The sequence below is a fragment of the Tenrec ecaudatus genome, chromosome 11 (genome assembly GCF_050624435.1).
Source record: "Tenrec ecaudatus isolate mTenEca1 chromosome 11, mTenEca1.hap1, whole genome shotgun sequence".
NCBI lineage: Eukaryota > Metazoa > Chordata > Mammalia > Afrosoricida > Tenrecidae > Tenrec > Tenrec ecaudatus.
In genome coordinates, this window is record NC_134540.1 from 85,796,215 (window position 1) to 85,814,526 (window position 18,312).

An 18,312-nucleotide genomic window follows, 5' to 3' on the forward strand; every position below is an offset into this window, starting at 1 on the left:
GTCGAAAGCCAAGCTGTCCGTTCCCAGGGCTCCCACGCGTTGCTCCGTTAGAAGGCTGTGTCCAGGATGTCACATTTTCCTCCAAAGCAAAAAGACTTTTAAGTTAGGAACAGAGTTCCCTTGAAATTAAGGTTTAATTCTCTGATCATAGAAAACTCAACTGAATATCATGAGTGAGTCTTTGGTACAGTAAGAGAAGGGACCCGCTTGGGAACCTTCAGATAATGTGTTTGCACACTTGGGGGGTGATTCGGGGTGCACAGTTTCGACATTTTGGTTGACGCACTTTCCTATTTGTCCTTTATGAAAATCTTCTGAGGTAATAATTGCAAAATAGTTACTAGCCCCGGAGGACTTGGGGTCACACCCCATGTAAACGTGAATATTCTTGCAGAGCTGTCTAGGACCCTACGTGTGGTACTGGCTCTAAAGCCTGTTCTATCGCTTGACAAATGATATGTGTTGACGCTATCCATTTCTGTATTTCAGAGTGCATTGATAAATATGGATCGCCATACAACAAAAATCCAAATTTTGTTACGTGTGTTCAAAGTAAGTCTGTTTCCTTTCTTTCTTTTAGCCTTTGGTGAACTGGGTGGGTTACAGAGCCGATCGGGCGTCCATCGGGTGTCCAAACAGCCCCGCACGTTTTCGGTCCACCTTCTCAATGGCAATCTCCACAACACACCATCTCTTAGCCCACATCCTCCCTCCGTTCCTGTTTCTAGTCCACCTCCTTTCCTAACCCTCTTATCATTTGTCCCTGAGTAAATACTGCCTTTTGACCTCAAATGGCTCATTATTCTAAGGTGTGTGTACCTCGTTAGTATAATTATTCTTCCTATAGATCTTTCGATTGCTGGACTGAAACCCTAAGCCATGGGGGTTGGTTCATTTCTAGATCTGAAGAGTGACAAAGGGCCATTTATAGGCCTGGAGTTCCACTGGAAGTCTGGTCTTTTTTATGATGATGAGTTTTGTTCCACGTTCCTCCGCCCCCCACTCTGCAGAGGGCTTTCTATTATGATCCCTCTCATGGTTGTGGAGACTGAGATGCATCTGGTTCACTATCCCATTAAACTAGTGATTGCTTCCGTGTATCTTCAATTTTCTTCCCTCCTCTTTCCTCTAGACAGGAAGAGACCCAGAGTGGCATCTTAGATGGCCGGCCACACACTAGCTTTTAAGACCCCAGCCACTTCTCACCATGTTAGTATGTAGAATGTGGTCTTGGTGGACCAGGTTATGCCAATCCACCTTGGTGTCCCTCAAGACTATGCTACTGAGCCCCCAGGCCTTGTAAGTCTGCCCCCTTCTGTCTTCCTATAAGCTCTGTAGTTGATGCAACTTTAGACTTTATTGTGATCTGTAGGGAGAGTCTTGAATATTTCCATTATCTCTTAAGAGCTGTGTGGTATCTTTTAAAGGTCTTGTGTCCATTTCAGTAAAGGTGGAGGTTTTGAATAGGCAATACATGCCCATGGAGCCCAATTTTAAAACTTTGCAAAGGTAAACCACATCTACTCGAGCATAAGCCGACCAGAACATCAACTGAGGCAGAAACAAGTATACACAGTAATTGGAAAGACACATCTCCCCCAACGCTTGCCTGGATCAGCTGTGGGTGATCAGACAGATCAGGCTTCCCCTCTAGCCCGGGTCAAGGACCCCGGCCCAGTCCCTCTCTCGGGAGCAATGACCAGATGGAGCAGGGACCTTAAAAGAGCCCTAGTGCACAGTGGGTCCGTGCTCTGCTGACAGTCAACAGGTTGGTGGTCTGACCCACCAGCAGCCCTAGGAGCGGAGACATGGTGAGCTGCTGTAGTAAAGATTACAGCCAGGGAACTCCTGCCCTGGCCAGGAGCCTGGCACCCTGGAAGGGGATGCAGGGCACAGCCCGTGTTTCTGTCATCGGGGGCAAGTGAGGCCTATTAAGTCAGAGGAGCCAGCGCGGCCTTGTGAATGGAGAGAGATAAGAAGCTGTGGGCTCTACCCTTCTCTCCCCGTGCGACTGGGAGAAGTTCTTCCCTTCCCAGGCCTTAGCATCCCCGGGCTCAGAGTCCATGACCTCCGGAGGCTCACAGCACCATAGCTTCAGCCAGTCATGTGCCTTGTGACTTTTTATACTTAGCCATGTTTTCATGCACGAAACCCCTCTTTTAACAAGAGATTATGTCGTTTATTAGATTTGCTTCTGAGTTTAAAAAAATTGTCCAATGTTTTATATGCACCACCTTAAATTTCTCTTGATGTAATGAATGTGGTAGAGATCTAGATTCACCACCAGCCCAGAGAATGTCCCACTTTTTCCCACTCCATTTATTTAATATTCTGCCTCATGCCCAGAGATCTGAAAGTGGAATCTTTGCCATATGACTAAACCCCCGTGGCCATTTGGTGGACTTTCTGACGGCTTACGTCACTATTCATCCTTCATTGCCAGTGCTCTTACTACTGGTGGCGTAGTGAATTACCCATAGATGTGCTAACCCCAAGGTCAGCTGCTTAGAACCACCAGCCTCTCTAAGGGAGAAGGGGGGCTTTCTACTTCTGTAAAGATCGACAGCCTTGGAAACCCACAGGGGCAGTTCTACTCTGTCCTAAGGAGTCACTACAGAGTTGGAATCAAAGGCAGTGAATTTGGTCTGGGTTTTAATAATTGTCTGCATGTCAACTGTAGTGCCTCGTACCCTGCGGAGTAATTTTATCATGAGTCGTCGTTTTCAATTCTTTTATGACTGCTAGTTGTCAAAAACCTGGGAGGCAATCATTGATAAGTATTGAAAATGACACTTCTTTTCTAGATGTTACACCGTCTTCCCGTCTACTTCGTTGGTCTAACGTCATTGCCCGCAGCTGGTGTGGCAATGTTAACTAGGAGTGTCGATTGTGGACCCCCAGTGGCATTGCTCCCGAGTGGAACAGAAATACTTTTAGTGTCTGTCCATGAGAGCCCTAGTCTGTAGAGTGTCTTTAATTTCTGTCACAGAGAAAAGAAAGAAGAGCATGTATTAAAGACTTCTCCCAACTGTATTTTTAAGGCTTTTGCTCATTAGTTTAATGTAACTAGTCCATGCCAGTCTTATCTGGTAGAAAGAGCCCAGGTTGGGATTCTGAAAATGTGTAGGCTCCGGCCACTTGGTTTTCACTGCTATGTCTTTGTATTAGTTTCGGTTGACCAGAGAAACCAATTCATAGAATCTCTTATGTGTGTAAGAGAGAACTTTATGTCAAAGCAATCGTACATGAAGAAAATATCCCAGTTCAGTGCAGATCGAGTCCACAAGTCCAATATTACCCCATATGTTGATACTAGCTCATAAATTCCTCTTTAGACTCACGCAGCCATGCGATAACACTGAGTGCAGGAAGATCACAGGCCAGTGGGTGGAAAGTGGATCCAGTGGCAGTGGAAGCATCTCAGCACTGGCAGGGGTCTCCATTGTGACTCCTCCAGCTCCAGGACTTTCGTGTAGCTCCATGTGTCTTGTCAGCAGGAAGACTAAGCAGAGAGAGTGTGTGTGTATGACCTCCAGTGAGCTATTTATCTCTGTGGTGCCTCCAAATGAGGTCATCAAGCTGTAACCTGATTGACAGGCTAGACTCTACCCTTCACAAGTTGACAGCCTTCGAAGCATAAAATTGCTTCTGTAGAACAAAGGCATCAAGAGTCCTTATATAACCTCAAAGGCAGCGGTTCAAACCCAGCAGCCACTCCTTGGGAGAAAGAGAAGGCTGTCTGCTCCGGTAAGATTTACAGCCTCAGAAACCCTGAGTAGAGAAATTATGAGTGGGAACTGATTCGGTGACTGTGGGCTTGGTTTGGTTTTGCATCACACTCTCTTAGGATCTCCCGCTGATCCGCTTGATGTTGTTGCCCTTGATTAGACTTGAGAACGGACACTGTGGGACACTGCTGGGCACATACTGAACACCCAGTCAGGGCCAGTTGAATGAATGAATGAATGAATGAATGACCTCTCAGGGTCTAGGTGCAGGAGAATACACAAATGATGGACGTTTTGTAGAGTTTGTCTACTTGCTGTCCAGATCTCTGGCTTCTATTTCACGGAGTAATTTGAGGTATCTTGTTCATAGTAATTGAGCCCGTGATAATCTGAGTGTCCGCTAAAAAAAGAGACTAAAGAGAACGAAAGACTGGTTGACCTATTTGCTCTTTGAGACGTTTCATGGCGTTAGAGTCATTTAAGATGCTTGGAATACCAACGATTAGTGAGAGTTGAGACTTCCTTTCCTGGGTGTTAGGAGCCCTGGTGATGCAATGGGATATGTGTTAGGCTGATGACCGATGACCGCAAGGTCAGCAGTTCAAAGACTTTCTACTCGCATAAAGAGTGACAGTTTCAGAAACCCGGCTTCCTGTCAGGAAGTGCTGCTCTTTCCCACAGGGTGACTATGAGTCAGAATCTGCTGGATGGATTGCGGTGAATTGTCGGGTGGTATTTTGAGGAAGCAGCCTTGGGAGATAGGATCTCCCAGGTGGATTCTCAGACTTGTGGCTTCCAGGGGTGATATGGAAGGGCTGAGTATCGTGCTGCTGATCCTCCACGCTGCATGAAATGTCCTCCTGGCTTCTCTGGCCACCTCCAACAACAAGGCACGCCTTGCCACACAGCACTGCCTCTCACACCGACTCTGTCTTCGTCCCTGCTACTGGCCAGCTGTGGGACCTTGCACAGGCCTCGCACCTGGTCACCTCCTCCTCCTGAAGAGGGAAAGCACCTTCCAGAGTTACAGAGGGATATGTGAGTATATGTGGGTGTACATCCCCCAAAGAATGCTTGATGCTTTCACAGTGCTCTGAAAACCTGAAGTACCGCACAAATCATGGATGAACCAGCCGAAGACTACCATACGATGGTCTTCATGACACACCTTAAAGGAAGGCATGCAGTGTCCCCAGAGAACAACATCACACCCTGCACTAGTGTCCTTTTGGGGGACTATCCACACGCCCAAGTTAAGTGGGCCAGGGGCTAGCATTTTAAGGCACCGTTGCCTTTTATTCATTGAGTATAGAAATAGTTTACCTTGGGGAATCATCGTTACGTGTGTTTTTGGCTGTTCATCTTGTTGATATTAAGGCAGGGTCCTTAAAGTGAACATTTCTTCATTTTCTAGAACCCATATTCGGCCCAAACACTGGTCCCTAAACTGAATGTTAACTGGTTCCATCCCTGAGTCCAAAGCCCTGCATAGCTGTTTCGGTGATGATCATGTCCAGAACCGAATGTCAGGACCTGCCTAGGCTCATACCTGAATGCACAATGGCATCAACTATGTTGTTGTTACTGGTACCTCCTCTGGAGTCTTCCCGGGGCTCATGGGGACCCAGGCACAAGAGAACCTAACCTTGGCCAGTCCCAACGTGGACCACTGTGATCCATTGGGCTCTCGTTGACTGGTTAGGGAGCCAGGCCTTTCTTCCTAGGGTTTGGCCTCAAGAAGGTGTTCTCTTTCTTTAGCGTCCACAAGCCGTCTCGGTTTTCATTTCCCGTGGACACTTCTTACATCTTCTCTCCAAGGTCAGCGTTCTCATCCTGCCCTGCCTGTCGGTGGCACCAGGGGAAGGGTGTGAGGTGGGCTTTTGAATGCACGCACGCGTTTCATTTGGTTTTTGCCTCCAGTTCCGTTGGCTTCTTGGACTTCCCTTGAAAGAGCTGCTTTCATGCGGGCTTTGTGGGAGGCAATGGTTGCGAAATCCACTCAGGTCTATCTTGGTCATCCTCTTCCTGAGGGAAAACATCTTTGCCTTTTTCACCTTGGTCAGGAAAAAACCAAACCTGAAAACAAAGGGCCCTGTATTGTAGCCTGTTGTCCAGGTTGTAACTTGTCATTAGAACTGAGAGAGGCATTCGGTTGGCAGTCAGCAAATATCTCACATTCCATTCCACAGCAGCAAATGGGCTCCTTCCTCCCTTTCCTTCAGCGCCGCGTGTTGCCAAGGCCAAGATCAACCCTGTATCTCCTCACCAGCGCAATCTGGAGGCCCCATGTCCCGGGCACAGATCAGCCATGCAACCCAGGAATCTTCCTGCCAAAGGGGGCGGCCACGCTGGGGCTTGTCAAGAAGGTGGCTAGCTCAGCGGTGGCCGTTGGGTCCTTGCGGAGTCTTTAATCATCGACTTCTCCCGCACGGGTCAACTCCACTCCACCTGGACGTTCTCCTGAGCATCTGCTGTATGTCAGGCAGTCTTCTAGGTCTGGGCAGTAAGACATGGGTCCTTCCTCCTCCTTGACCTTCAGATAAATGTGTCTGCTGTGCTTCCCACAGGGGATAAATGACAGGGGTGGTGGCGGGACTGTTCTAGGGATAAGGGCTGAATCGTTAAAGCAAATTGTGTTGTCGAGATTCTGCACATAAACGCTTGCCTCCCTTTCATTGTGCAACCTGGCTATGACCTGGTGCTGGGCCCTTGGCCCTAGGGACCCTGAGGTGTTTTTTTGAATTTTAATTTAAAAAAAATTTTTTTGAAGGCAGAGTTTAGTCAGGCACACAAGTCAATTTCACAATGAAATTAAACAGCCCTTTGCACACACATTTACAGGAGCTTGCTTCTGAAACAACTGTCTTTTACCAAACATTTTAAGCCATCTTCCAACTTCCAGCGCACAGTAGGATTCAACTGGAGGCTGGCTATGGAGAGGTGGTGTGGGAGGGTGGTCAGGGTAATCAGCTGGGGTCCTGCCCTGGCTCTCCTGCTAGCGGGCCAGGAGACCTTGGACAAGTCAGCTTCCCATCTGGGTGACAAGAGGTTTCGCTGCCTTCTAGCCCCGCCTCCTCTGAAGGTCTTCATTCAGAGAGCAGTGGCGGGAAGGCAGTTCTCTGTCTTCCTTTCTCCAGTGCCGATCAAGGACTTGCCCTTCCAGGGCCTGCTGCTCCCAAGCACTTTGTGTTCCCAGGGTACTAGGTGAGCGCTTGGAGCTAGCACCAGAGTTAAGCTGAGCCACAGCTGTATGGAAACAAGGGGACAAACGATGTTTAGGAAAGGGATCAGCGGTTTTGCCTGTGGGCTTCCGGTGCGGCTTTGTATAATTCCTCAATCCTGTCTCTTCATTTCCCAGTTCCATTTATTGCTCGGCCCAGCTTATTTCAGCATAAAGGGCATTTATGGTGATCTGGCAGAAACAACTGAGCAAGTATCTCAAAAACACTTCAGGCCGCAGTGTTTGGTCTACACTTGCGAGTGTTTTGTTGGCTATAGTTTGTGCAAAACAAGTAAACTTGAACATGTGCCAATGAGAGGTCACAAAAAGAACCGGAGAAGACACTATAGCCCTAGTTACTCAGCCTCAAGACAGATGCCTCCAACGACCTGAGATTCCCAGCCTGGCCCTTCTCTGAAAGGCCCTTCCATGGGGTGGGGGTGAGGGGCTTGGCAGAGTGTGTGTGGGGGGGTGCTGTTAGCTGATGAGCATGATACCCAGATTGGAGTTGGGAAGGAGGTTGCCCAATGTGCAGTGGAGGCTTGATTGGGAGTCTGAGCCAGTGAGGGGCGGTGGACACGTGACCGCAGACAGCACTCCCTTCCAGATACACACTCACCTCCCTCACCCTCCTGGTACCTGGCACTGGGTGAGAAGAGCACTGCTCTCCCAATAATTCTTCTGCTGATAACCGAGAGTGAAAGTTACAGGGCAAATACTGTGCATCCCAAACTTGGCATTGGACTTGAAATGCCGGGCATTTTAAAAACACAGTAATGAATTGGTGGTACCACTCAGCACACCTCCATAGGATGGTGGGGAGCCCCTTGCCAAGACTGACAATCCTGCATTGTTCTAATTGGCCCCCTTGGCTTGGCTGAGGTTCTTCCAAAGGACAGAGTCAGCCCTCTTTTGAAACCGTGGAATGTACGGTTGGCTTCAGGTACACTCTCGGCTGGGGCAGAAGGCAGAAAAAGGCGAAACGGAAGGATGAGCCCATCTTTAGTTACTCCGGGAATTGGAAGACCCCTTTTAAAACCCGCTCCATTATTTAAGATGGGCTACTCACATGTAAGAAAAATGTGTACAAAGCAAATATCATGTCTCCTGGTCTCCTCTTATGAGATTTTTAAAGGAGTCCTTTCCATATTGTGCCAAGGTCTTTCATTCTTCGAAGCCTCATTCTTCTCGTACATACAGAAAAGGGCAATAAGAATAACCCGGTTCAAACAGTACACATGCATATGAGATCTCCTTGGAAAACAAAACTTGTGGTGTGCCCGTAAGTGGCATTTAAAAAGAGGATTTAACGTAGCTGGGGCTTAGGTACAGTCCAACCCAGGGCTGACCCAGTGCCTTGTCCCTGAAAGGACCTGGATCATCTGCATGCCCGGGGCACTAGTTAGGCAGTCATTGCTCCTGTGATCACCTTGTCTGTAATTTGCCTCAGCCGGGAATTTTTGACACCTCAGTTGGCTTGGTTGACCACAGACTGGAGGGCTGCTAGGAATATGTACCTAGTTGCCCTCAGTCAAGAGAACTCAAAACAGTCCAGATGAGCAGCGTTGGGCAATTGATTGTCGAGGCAGTTCCGATCCACATAACCATGGGGAGGGGTTGGTGACCACAGGCGAATAGACAGTGGGTGACCTTGATGGAGCCAGTGTTTTTATGACCTCTTCCTCTTGTAGCTGCAGTGTCAGACAGACCAGGTCCCTACCTCCACTCCCGCTGCCCTGGTCCTTGCTGCTATGACAGCTTCGGGGTCGAAGATGTAATGTTTACAGCTTAGAAGGGAAGGAAATACAAAGAGGGAAAATGTAGCAAATAACTCGGAGACATTTAACCACCTGCAGGAAAAGAGTTCACCCATGAGCAGGGGCTGTCCGCACATGGTGCCAAAGAAGAGGTGTGTGAAGGATGAGGATGAGGAGCTGCAGGTGCCTGGGCGCGGTCCATCAGGTTTGCGCTTTCTACACCAGCCCAGTGATGGGCATGAGCAGAGAAGTTGGTCTAGGGAAGTGTCTTTGGTCAGGGGCATTGAAGGAGATCATTCCACTGTTGAAAGATGCCCTGGGGCATGTTGTCGATTCAGTCATGGGTCTGCGAGGAAGACTCTCTCGATGGTGGGGTGCCAGTCTTCTTCCCCCTCCCCCTTCCCCAGGCCCTGGCCAGACCATGTCCTTCACTGGGGTTTCTCCAGAGCCATCAAGGAATGTGACAATCACACCCAGTGTGTTTGCTGCAAACACTCACCCTTCCTTAGCCAGATGGAGTCAAACAGTGTTTTGAAGCTGGTCCACTTCTTGCAGGAGAAAAGACCTACAGATCTGTGCCCATAAAGATGGCAGCCGGGAAACCCTACGGAGCAATTCTGCCCTGTCCCACGGGGTATATGTGAGTCAGAATTGACTAGATTCCGCCCATCAGCACACACTTGCCTACCGTGGAAGGGAGCTCACATCGCTGACCTTTCAGTTCATAGCCAAACACCTAACCCTGGGGTCGCTGGGGCCCATGTCAAGATACACCCCGTGTTTCAAATTAAACTGGGCGTGGTGTTGGCCGTGAGAGGAGAGTAGACCCACAGACTCATCCGGGCCACGGACAGAGGGCTCGGTGAAAGGACTCTTGGAGTCCTGTTACGTAAAAATAGCTCTCTTTCTCCCGAGCCCTTTCAGACTTCCCAAACTTGAGGATTACATACTTGTCGCCTTCAGGGCACTGTTCCCGTCTGCTTCTGTGGTATTGTTTCTGCGGGATTCTCCATCAGGGAAGCTTCGGCTGTGTGGGAGAGGCGCTTCCCTCTTTGGAAAGCCCTCCATTGGGACAATGCCGATATCCACAGGACCCGTACCGAAACGGGTTGAAATAACAAAGCGATTGGCAGTCTGCACTGGTTGCCCTGTGTTGTTTGTCTGAGCTCACCCCTCGGGTGGTAGGCATTTAGAGAAATGCTGTTCTCGGTGCGTTGGTGGACCTATCGAGAGAGCAAGCCTGGCCCCAAACACCAGTCCCTCATCTGGTTCGGGTGATGGACGAATCTAACCGCGGTTAAGGGTGGCGGTGGGACCACAGGAGAAACCGAATGTACCGGCAGCACAGTTACACCTTCCGAGAAGGTTGAACGGCAGTATTTTGTTATCTACACAAGGGAACTTCAAACTCTCCATGGAAGAATGGAAATGACAAGATCATGGAATTTTCCCCACCACCGTTTCGGAGTCTCTCCTTCTCCCGAGGAACACACGCTGCTCCCTGGAGGGGCAGCCCTGTGAACCCGCAGCCCAGCCATGGGAGAAAGACACGGGCGGCGGTTGCTTCCGTCGCAATGACAGTCCTGTGGCAACCCCACGGGGCTGTTCTCCTGTGTGATTTGGGTTGGGGGGACTCTGTACCGGAATTTTTTTTTTAAGGAGAAGAAACGGTAGTTATGTTGGTGTTTGAAATGGGGCTCCTTTTAAAGAGGTACTAGGGTCTCCCCAGGAGCCCCGGTGGTGCGGTGGTCACGTGTTGGGCTCTGAATCATGAGGTCAGCAACTCGGAATCACCAGCCACTCGGGCGGGGGGGGGGGGGGGGTTGCGGGGGCTACAGATTAGACTTCCTGCTCCCGTAAAGAGTTGCAGGTCTTGGAAGCCCACGTGGGTCATTCGACCGTGTCCCATAGTGTCACCATGAGTCAGAATGGACGAGATGGCAGTGAGAGGGATTTACTCTGAAAGTTAATGTCCAGAGCGCTCTCCCAGGACACCCTCCCCTCCCGCCCAGTGCACAGGCTACAGTTGAGGGAGCTTGTCTGGGACTAGAGCTCCCCAGGGAGCGGAGCAGACCAGCACAGTTCTGGTAACCTAGCCCTGGCAGCCACACCTGCGAAGAGAATGTTCAGGAAGGTTGGCGGGTTGGTGGGGAATGTTGAGTGGGCAGACCCAGGCTCCAGCTTGGGAAAAGTCAGGCAGTTACCAGAGGGGAGGATGGAATGTTTTGAATTTGTCTGCAAGCATCTCGGGTCAGCCCAGGGGATCCTGTGGACTCCTTCTTGGGAGGTCCTTACTGAGCTCACTGCGAGAGAGCCAGAGCCAGAGCCGAGCCGAGGGAGCCGGAGGCCTGCTCCTGCTCCTTCACCCCAGCTCCCTCACAACGCCAGTGTCTGGGCTGCAGTCTCTCCATCTGGCTCCAGTCCGGAGTGGCTGCTCCCTCCAGAGCTTATCTGAATGTTCCTGGAACTGGCCCCTGAGGCCTGGCCAAGCTGTTTCTGCGCACCCCCTCCTGCCCGAGAGGTGGGGACTCTGCCCTCACTCTGAGGCAGGCGCCATGCAGAAGGGGGTGCCCTGGGTGCACTTGCCCCGCCTTGGCATTTCCTACCCATAGCTTCTCTGGGTGCACTTGCCCTGCCTCGGCATTTCCCACCCATAACTTCTTTCCAAGGTTTGGCCGACTCCTCTGGGGGACCTGGCTATGGGTCATGAACCTACTTACTCCCCCGATCCCTGCACCAGGTTGGGAATGCTGTTGGGAGCAGCCTGTCTGCTGATTGGCTTCTGGCTTACATCTTGTTTGTTTGTTTGCCCCAGATTTGCCTGACCAGTGTACTCCGAACCTCTGCGATATGGAGGGCACCCATGTCTGCCAAGACCTGATGGGCAACTTCTACTGCATGTGCAAAGCCGGCTGGGGGGGCCGGCTCTGTGACCAAGGTAGAACCACCTCCATCTGTGCCGGTGAATGTGCTGGCCCTGCCCGGCCTGCTTCTCCATCATGGTGGGACCAAGTGAGGGGAGAGAGTCACAGAGAGATAGAGACAGACACAGGGCTAAACTACCTCCTAGGGCCCATCCCTGCAGGGGTGGGCGAGCACACCCAGCGGGCATACAGAGGGACCGGTCTCGCTCCTCCCTCATCTGACGCTGTCCCAACACACCTGGGCACTGCCATGTTCTGGCTGAGATGGGGAGAGGTGGGACTTGGCCCCAAGGCTCTCCCTGGGATCAGGGCCCTTACTGTTAAGTCAGGAGGACATCTGCAGGCCCCCTTGCCCTCCCCAACATGGTTAGCCCCCTGAGTACTCCCCAGTACCCTTAGCATTTAGCCCATGCTGGGAGGTGTCTAGCTCAGCCCTCCTGGGACAGGGGACTCCTGCAGTGTGAGAAGCCATGGCAAATTCGGCAGCCCTGAAGGGCTTGCTTGGAGCAGAGTCAGCCTCTTGAGAGGATCGGGGACACACTGGCTGGTCCCTCTCTAGAAACAGGGTTGGAAACTAGGTCCCTGTTAAGCCCTCAGCTACTAATGATGAGGTTGGCCGTTCAAACCCACCCAGAGTGTCTTGGGAAGAAAGGCCAGGTGATCTGTTTCTGAAAGGCTGTGACCTTGAAGGCTCTTGGAGCACTTCCCAAAGCACCAGGGGTCCCCAAGAGGGAGAAGCCAGGCAGCAGCAATGAGCCAGCCAGCTGGTCGGTAGACTGGCAGGCAGGTAGCCACAGCGTGCAGGGATGGGATCACCACAGTAGAGTACAGCACTCCAGGATCTACCCAGCAGTCTGGTTCCAGGGGAGTCTGTCACCCCTGCTGGCCTCAGCCCCCACTGTTTAAAAGCAGGGACCAGAGGAAGTTCATCTCTGACATCCTTGGGGTCTGCAACCTTGACACCAATAAATGAACATTCGAGAGAAACATCCCTGAGCCTGGTTACAACCCTGAAACATGATCCTTGGCTTTGGTGGAGATTGGTCAACAGGCTGGACCCCTCATCATTCATGGGGCTGTCCCCCCACCACCTGCCCCTGGCCTCCTGCCCCAAAGGGAAGGTCTTGCTACCTGCACCAGGATTGTTCTACCTCAGGAAGCCCTCTGCTGGCGGGCACTTCTGGGAAGGCATGCTCAGTCCACCTTGTCCACACAGCAGCCTGGGGAGCATCAGCTCAGCGTGGCCGCAGCCCTGTCTTTGCATGGTGGCACACAGAGCCAGTCTGGCCGCTCTCCGTCTCCGTGCTCCCCCCAGGCTCACTGTGTGCCCGCTAAGCTGAGCCTCAGAGGCCAATCCTCCTCAGAGCCTAAGCAGCAGTTCATTTGGGTACCCCAGGGGTGCCCTCATGCCCTCTGCCCTCCGCTCCCTAAAGAAATCCTCAGGGATGCTCCCTTTTCAAGGATGCCCCAAGATGCTGAGGCGTGGGTGTGATGGGGAGAAGCCGGGTAGGAGGGGAACCTTTCGACTTCTCCCCTTCTCTCCCGGCACCCAGATGTCAACGAATGCAGCCAGCAGAACGGGGGCTGCAACCAAATTTGCTACAACAAGCCGGGCAGCTTCCACTGCGCCTGTTACAGCGGCTACTCGCTCTCCTCGGACAGCAGGACCTGTGAAGGTAAGGGCCCGGGCGGAGGGCCTGCCCAGAGGGAGGCGGCCTCCCTCCTAGCCACTTTCAGAAACTGAAGCTTTGGCTCCGGGGGGCAGAGGCAGGAGGCAGGTCTTTGTTCCCGCATCCATGCCTCCAAGGCTGCTCCCCAGGCAGGGTGCTTATGAGAAAGCCTCCGAAAATGATGGTCCTTTTTCCTTTCGAAACTTTTTGCAACTGCCCGGCTTCTCCTGTCCCCCAACGTTGGAGGCCGTCGTTGCTCTCTCCCAAGAGGCTGTTGGCAGCCGGGCTCTGTTGGTTCTGGAGGGTGGGAGCGAGGGAGGGGGTGGTACATGCCTGGGCATGCCATTAGTCTCAGTGAGCTGAGCCTGCAACCCGAGTGATTCACCAGGGATCGTGGGCCAGCCCATAAGGAGACGGGGAGCAGGCTGGGGCTGCCTTACTGCTGAGCCTGGAGCTGCTTATGTGCAAGGTTCCAAGCCCAGGAGGACCCGGGTCCTCTCTGGGGAGGGAAGGATACACGGGAGCCTCAGCGTAGCAGGGCCCCGCTAGCTCTCTTCTCCAGGTTGTGGGCAAGCCTGGAGTGGTTTGGGGGCAGTTGTGCATACTTGGGGCATTTCATGAGAGGTCACATGCAGGGAGCATGGGGACCGGGGACCCAGTACCAAGCCACTGTTGCCAGAATCCCAGAAGCCTCCCATATATCACCTTGTCCACTCCAACCAAGCTCTCCTCCCCAAAGCTCCTTCCCCATCTCGGGCCCCTTTCTCCAACCAGCTTGGGAGATGGAAAGGGCTGCTCACCAAAGCAGAAAGCAGGCCAGCCTTTGTGACTCTGTTCTCACTTCAGGGAGTCTAAAGCTCCTCGAAGCCTGAGCCGGAGCAAGGCCACATCACGAGAACACCCCCAGAAAGTCCCTGCACACTAGACACCCTGAATCTCTCTGGTCCTCCAGGGACTCCTGTGGAGAGCCCAGCCAGGGTCCAAAGCTGCCCCATGCCATGTCTGCAGGGTCAAGGATGGCTTTCTGCCTCCCCGTCTCATCTTCTGACCCAGCAGGGCGAAGGACATCCTTGTGCAGCATCCCTGCAGCCGTAGGGGCAGCCTGTCGTATTGCTGCAGGTTGCCTTACCTAGGACAGTGGCGCTGCGGCTGCCTCTGCAGTGAACTCGTGAAGCTGAGGGGTCTAGGGAGCGTCATAGAACCAGGAGGGGCTAGATGAGCATTCGTGGCATCGAAGAGGTGACTCTCAGTAACACAGGACGGAGCACTCAGCCTCTCAGGGGTGATGCGCCCCGTTTTGTCTGGAAGAGGAGATTAATTAGCGTGTGGTCCATTTCTGCGGTGCACATCTCTGAGGACCCAGATCCATTTCACTGGCCAAATTCAATGATTCCCTTCTTAGGGTGGCAGCAAAGCCTGTCTCTTTTCCCACCAGCCTTCCACAGACCGAACTGTGCCCCCCTCTAACAGTAGTGGGCCCACACAGAGCTGCGACATTAGGTGCGGGTAGGTACACATACCTACTGTGCGTGAGGTTTTTATGAGCCAGGGGCCCACTGGATATCAGCTAACAGGGACATTTCTTTGTGACTTGGGAACCTCAGACTGTAATTTGGGATGAACGGTGATCAGCAGTCTTTGGCACCAGGAAGCAGATGGAACCTTCTCTTATGTCTCTTCTCAGCTTCCCAAGGCATCTCTCTGGTCAGCCCAAGAAAAAGTGGCAAGGAGCCCTGGGCTGGTGCCCTTCTACTCAGCCAGCCTGAGGACCTTCACATTGTCTGACAGTTTTCTTGGCTGCCAGCACAGGAAGGGACTGGGCTGGCCACGTTGGTGACAGGAGGAACTCGGCTCTGGCTGAGACGCGTGGGCTGGCCAGCTTGGCTAGCCTGGCTCTCCAAGGAAGCTGACCTACTGTGGACACCAGGGCGTGGGCTCGGCAGGTGGAGTCCCCGCCTCCGTGAGGGCAGCTGGGAGTGCTTTTGCAGCCGTGCAGAGAGAGGGCTGTTGGCAGGCTGGGTTTTCCATGCTGGGTGCCAACCCTGCTTAGCTGTGAATTCCTACTTAGGGGAGCTGGGAAAGTTTCTTTCATGTACTGGGTCCAGGTTCCTGGGTCCCTCTTGTTTACTGGGATTGTTTGCAGGCTCTACTTACAAATTGCTAACTTCCACAGACAAAGGAGATGGACATTGAGATGGGGGCAGAGCAGGAGGAAGGGAGAGGCTGGGGGCAGTGTTCCAGGCCTTCAGACCTCAGAGGAGCCAGCAGGGGCCCAGGCCTCCTGGGGGGATACCCAAACTGTAGCCTAAACCAGCAATGATGACTCACAGGGGAAATGGGAGCCTTTGATAAATCAGGGTGGGGACTTATGAGTTCAGGTTCCCGCCCCATTGTTTCGCTGGTGGAAGGAATGACCCAGCCCTTGTCTGCTCAGGATGCAGCGAGGATAGGCATACATTTGGCTTATGATCCTGCCAGCTGATAATTTCCCACAACTCTGCCATCCTGCTTGGGGCTGCTCTAAAGCCACCCCCCACTGCCACGCGGTGACCGGTTTCTGAGGCTGTCCATTTTGATCCCGAGAGCAGCTTTCTCTCAAGGAGCAGCTGGTGGGTTTGAACTGCTGACCTTGCAGTTAGCTGTCCAGCTTTCCTCCCACAGCCTGCCCAGGGCTCCTTTTGCTCAGAGGCAGTGGTTCTCCATGTGTCCTACTTTGACTATACCACTCACCCATGAGAAGATCTGTTTCCAGCTCTCCAGATCAGAGACTGGAGGTAAGGGCACCCGGCGATCTGTGCTTTAGCAAGCCTTCTAGGGAATTCTGGTGCAAGCCCACATTGGAGAACCTCTGGTCTAAGGCACAGCTCCCAGGTGGTACAGATAGTAGAAGCTAACCAAAAGATCAGAGGTTCGAGTCTGTCCAAAGACACCACAGAAGGAAGGCCTGGCTGCCCAAACACCTACTTCTGAGAAGCCAGCCAGTGGAACACCGTTGTCCTCTGGCAAGTGGTCTCCATAGCTGGTACCGGTGTAAGGCCTTGCCCAGGGGGGCCTGGTGCGAACGGATGGCAGCCTGGACTGCCCTGGAAAGAAAGCCCAGCCATGGGGGCTCTGCCTGTCCAGACCAGTACTTTTGGAGCAGTTCTTGGCTGTTAGCTCAGAAATGCCAAGAAGCTAGGTTATCTGTCCCCATCAAGCCAGTAAGGATGGGTAAAGGCTTCAGGGTTGTCCCTGGATTTTTTCCTGTCATTGTTGTATAGCAGGGTCTTATCAGATGACATCAGAGCAGGGCTGTTCTCTAAGGGACAGAGATTTTTGAGCTTCTGTGAAGGTTACAGTAAATTAGGACTTCTTTGGGCAGGGAAGACCCTGTGATAGGGAGTTGGCTGGGGGTGGGCGGGGGTGCCACAGGGTCCAAACCCATCTCACTCCCACTGGGTAGGCTGGCTGTGAAGTAGCTGTTTACTTCAGATTAGAATCAGATCCTGGTCTCCAGAATGGCCTCACCCACTCTCATTACTCAGAAGGGCCGGGAGGAGGATGGTGCTGAGGCTGAGGCTATAGGAGCATGCTTAGGAGAGGCAAGGGGTGGGCTGGCCCCAGGCAGGGAACAGGAGAGCAAATTCTTTCCACCACAAGGCAGCTCCTGTCTGTCTGGACATGAACCCAGCCTGAGAGCTGGTCCTGATCTAGCTTGTACCTGCCAAACCCAAACCTCTGCTGAGATGGGCACCCACTCCAGGTGCTGTGCAGGTTATGGCGATGCTTGCTCTGTGTGTCTGAGGAGAACGGTGCTCTGTAGAGGTCGGTAGCTGAGTTTTCAGAAGAAAGCCAGGCCTTTCTCAGGCGGCGCCCTTGGAGGGGCCTGATCTGGAAACCTTTCAGTTAGCAGTGCAGCGTTGAGTGCCACAGGGGGGCACGGCTTATTTGTCACCACTCTTTCAAGGTATTCAAGGATTGTCCCCTCTGGGAACTCGAATACTTTCAGAAGGATCCAGAGTTCCATCTTTTCTTTTGAGGAAATCCCCCCGGGTCAATCCTGTGGAGTACAAACTCGGCCATAGCTCGTTCCTGTACTCTGGGGGAACTAGACGCCTTTCCTGATGACTGTTCCCATGATGAGTGAGCGACAGCTTTGTCTTCCCATGGCAAAGCCTGTGGTCTTGGGTAAGCTGCCTGGCAATGAACTTTTACACAGTTGGAAATTTTTTTTTTCATAGTTGGAAATTTTTGAGACAAAGGATTTTTTTTGGCCACCTGAGAAATAGTATGCCACTTAAAATAATAATTGTACTTTCTTAAACCTCCTTCTGCGGCTGCAGGGAGATGCTGGTGCTATGGTTCTAGTGACAGAGTTCCGTTCTGTTCGTTATTTGCAACAACAACAACAAAAATAAGCAAAGTGCCATGGAGACCTGAGGATAAAACACTGATGGTGAACATTGGTGTTTGAGTTTCAGTGAGCCGATTAGAAAGACAGCAACCGAGAGCCCCACAGCCTGCCCTCTGTGAACCCCGTGTCAGATAAGGAGACCCAGTGAGTGCCTAGGACCTTCTCTCCCGCCGAGGCCGAGAATGCTGGTATGATACACGGACCTGTGTCCAATGCTAATGTGCAAATCTTAGAATGCAGGATATTCCTAACGATAAAAACAAGTTGTTTTTATCAACACATGGGTCCTGATAGAGGGAAAGATATAGAACAAAACTGCAAATTCCCAAAACACAAGAAAACAAAACCCCTGTAAATTCCCAAAGAATCTGGACTTAACAGACCCGAGGAGGCTGGAGGGGCTCCCGAGACTATTGCTCTGGGATGCTCTTCGACCTTGGAAGCAAAAGTATGTTCTGATTTCATTTTTAAACAAACAAGCCAACGAAACATCAGCTTCGCTCAAAAAGTGAAGCATGCCATCCTTCCGTCTTGTTCTAGGTGAGAAAAGAGACCGTCGGTGCAGACACACGTAATTCATAGAGACGCATCAATTATTTAGTCAAAGACCAGGCAAAGGC

At 52.0% G+C, this 18,312-nt stretch overlaps 1 protein-coding gene across 1 annotated transcript in view; it reads left to right on the top strand.

The window, feature by feature from the left end:
* The window catches only part of GAS6 (growth arrest specific 6), an 82,195-nt gene that overhangs the window by 33,594 nt on the left and 30,289 nt on the right, over positions 1–18,312 (top strand). The window contains exons 4-6 of the mRNA XM_075563384.1: positions 490–552; positions 11,521–11,643; positions 13,183–13,305. Of these exons, the coding sequence (XP_075419499.1) occupies positions 490–552; positions 11,521–11,643; positions 13,183–13,305 (309 nt within the window). The remainder of the gene's footprint in view (positions 1–489; positions 553–11,520; positions 11,644–13,182; positions 13,306–18,312) is intronic.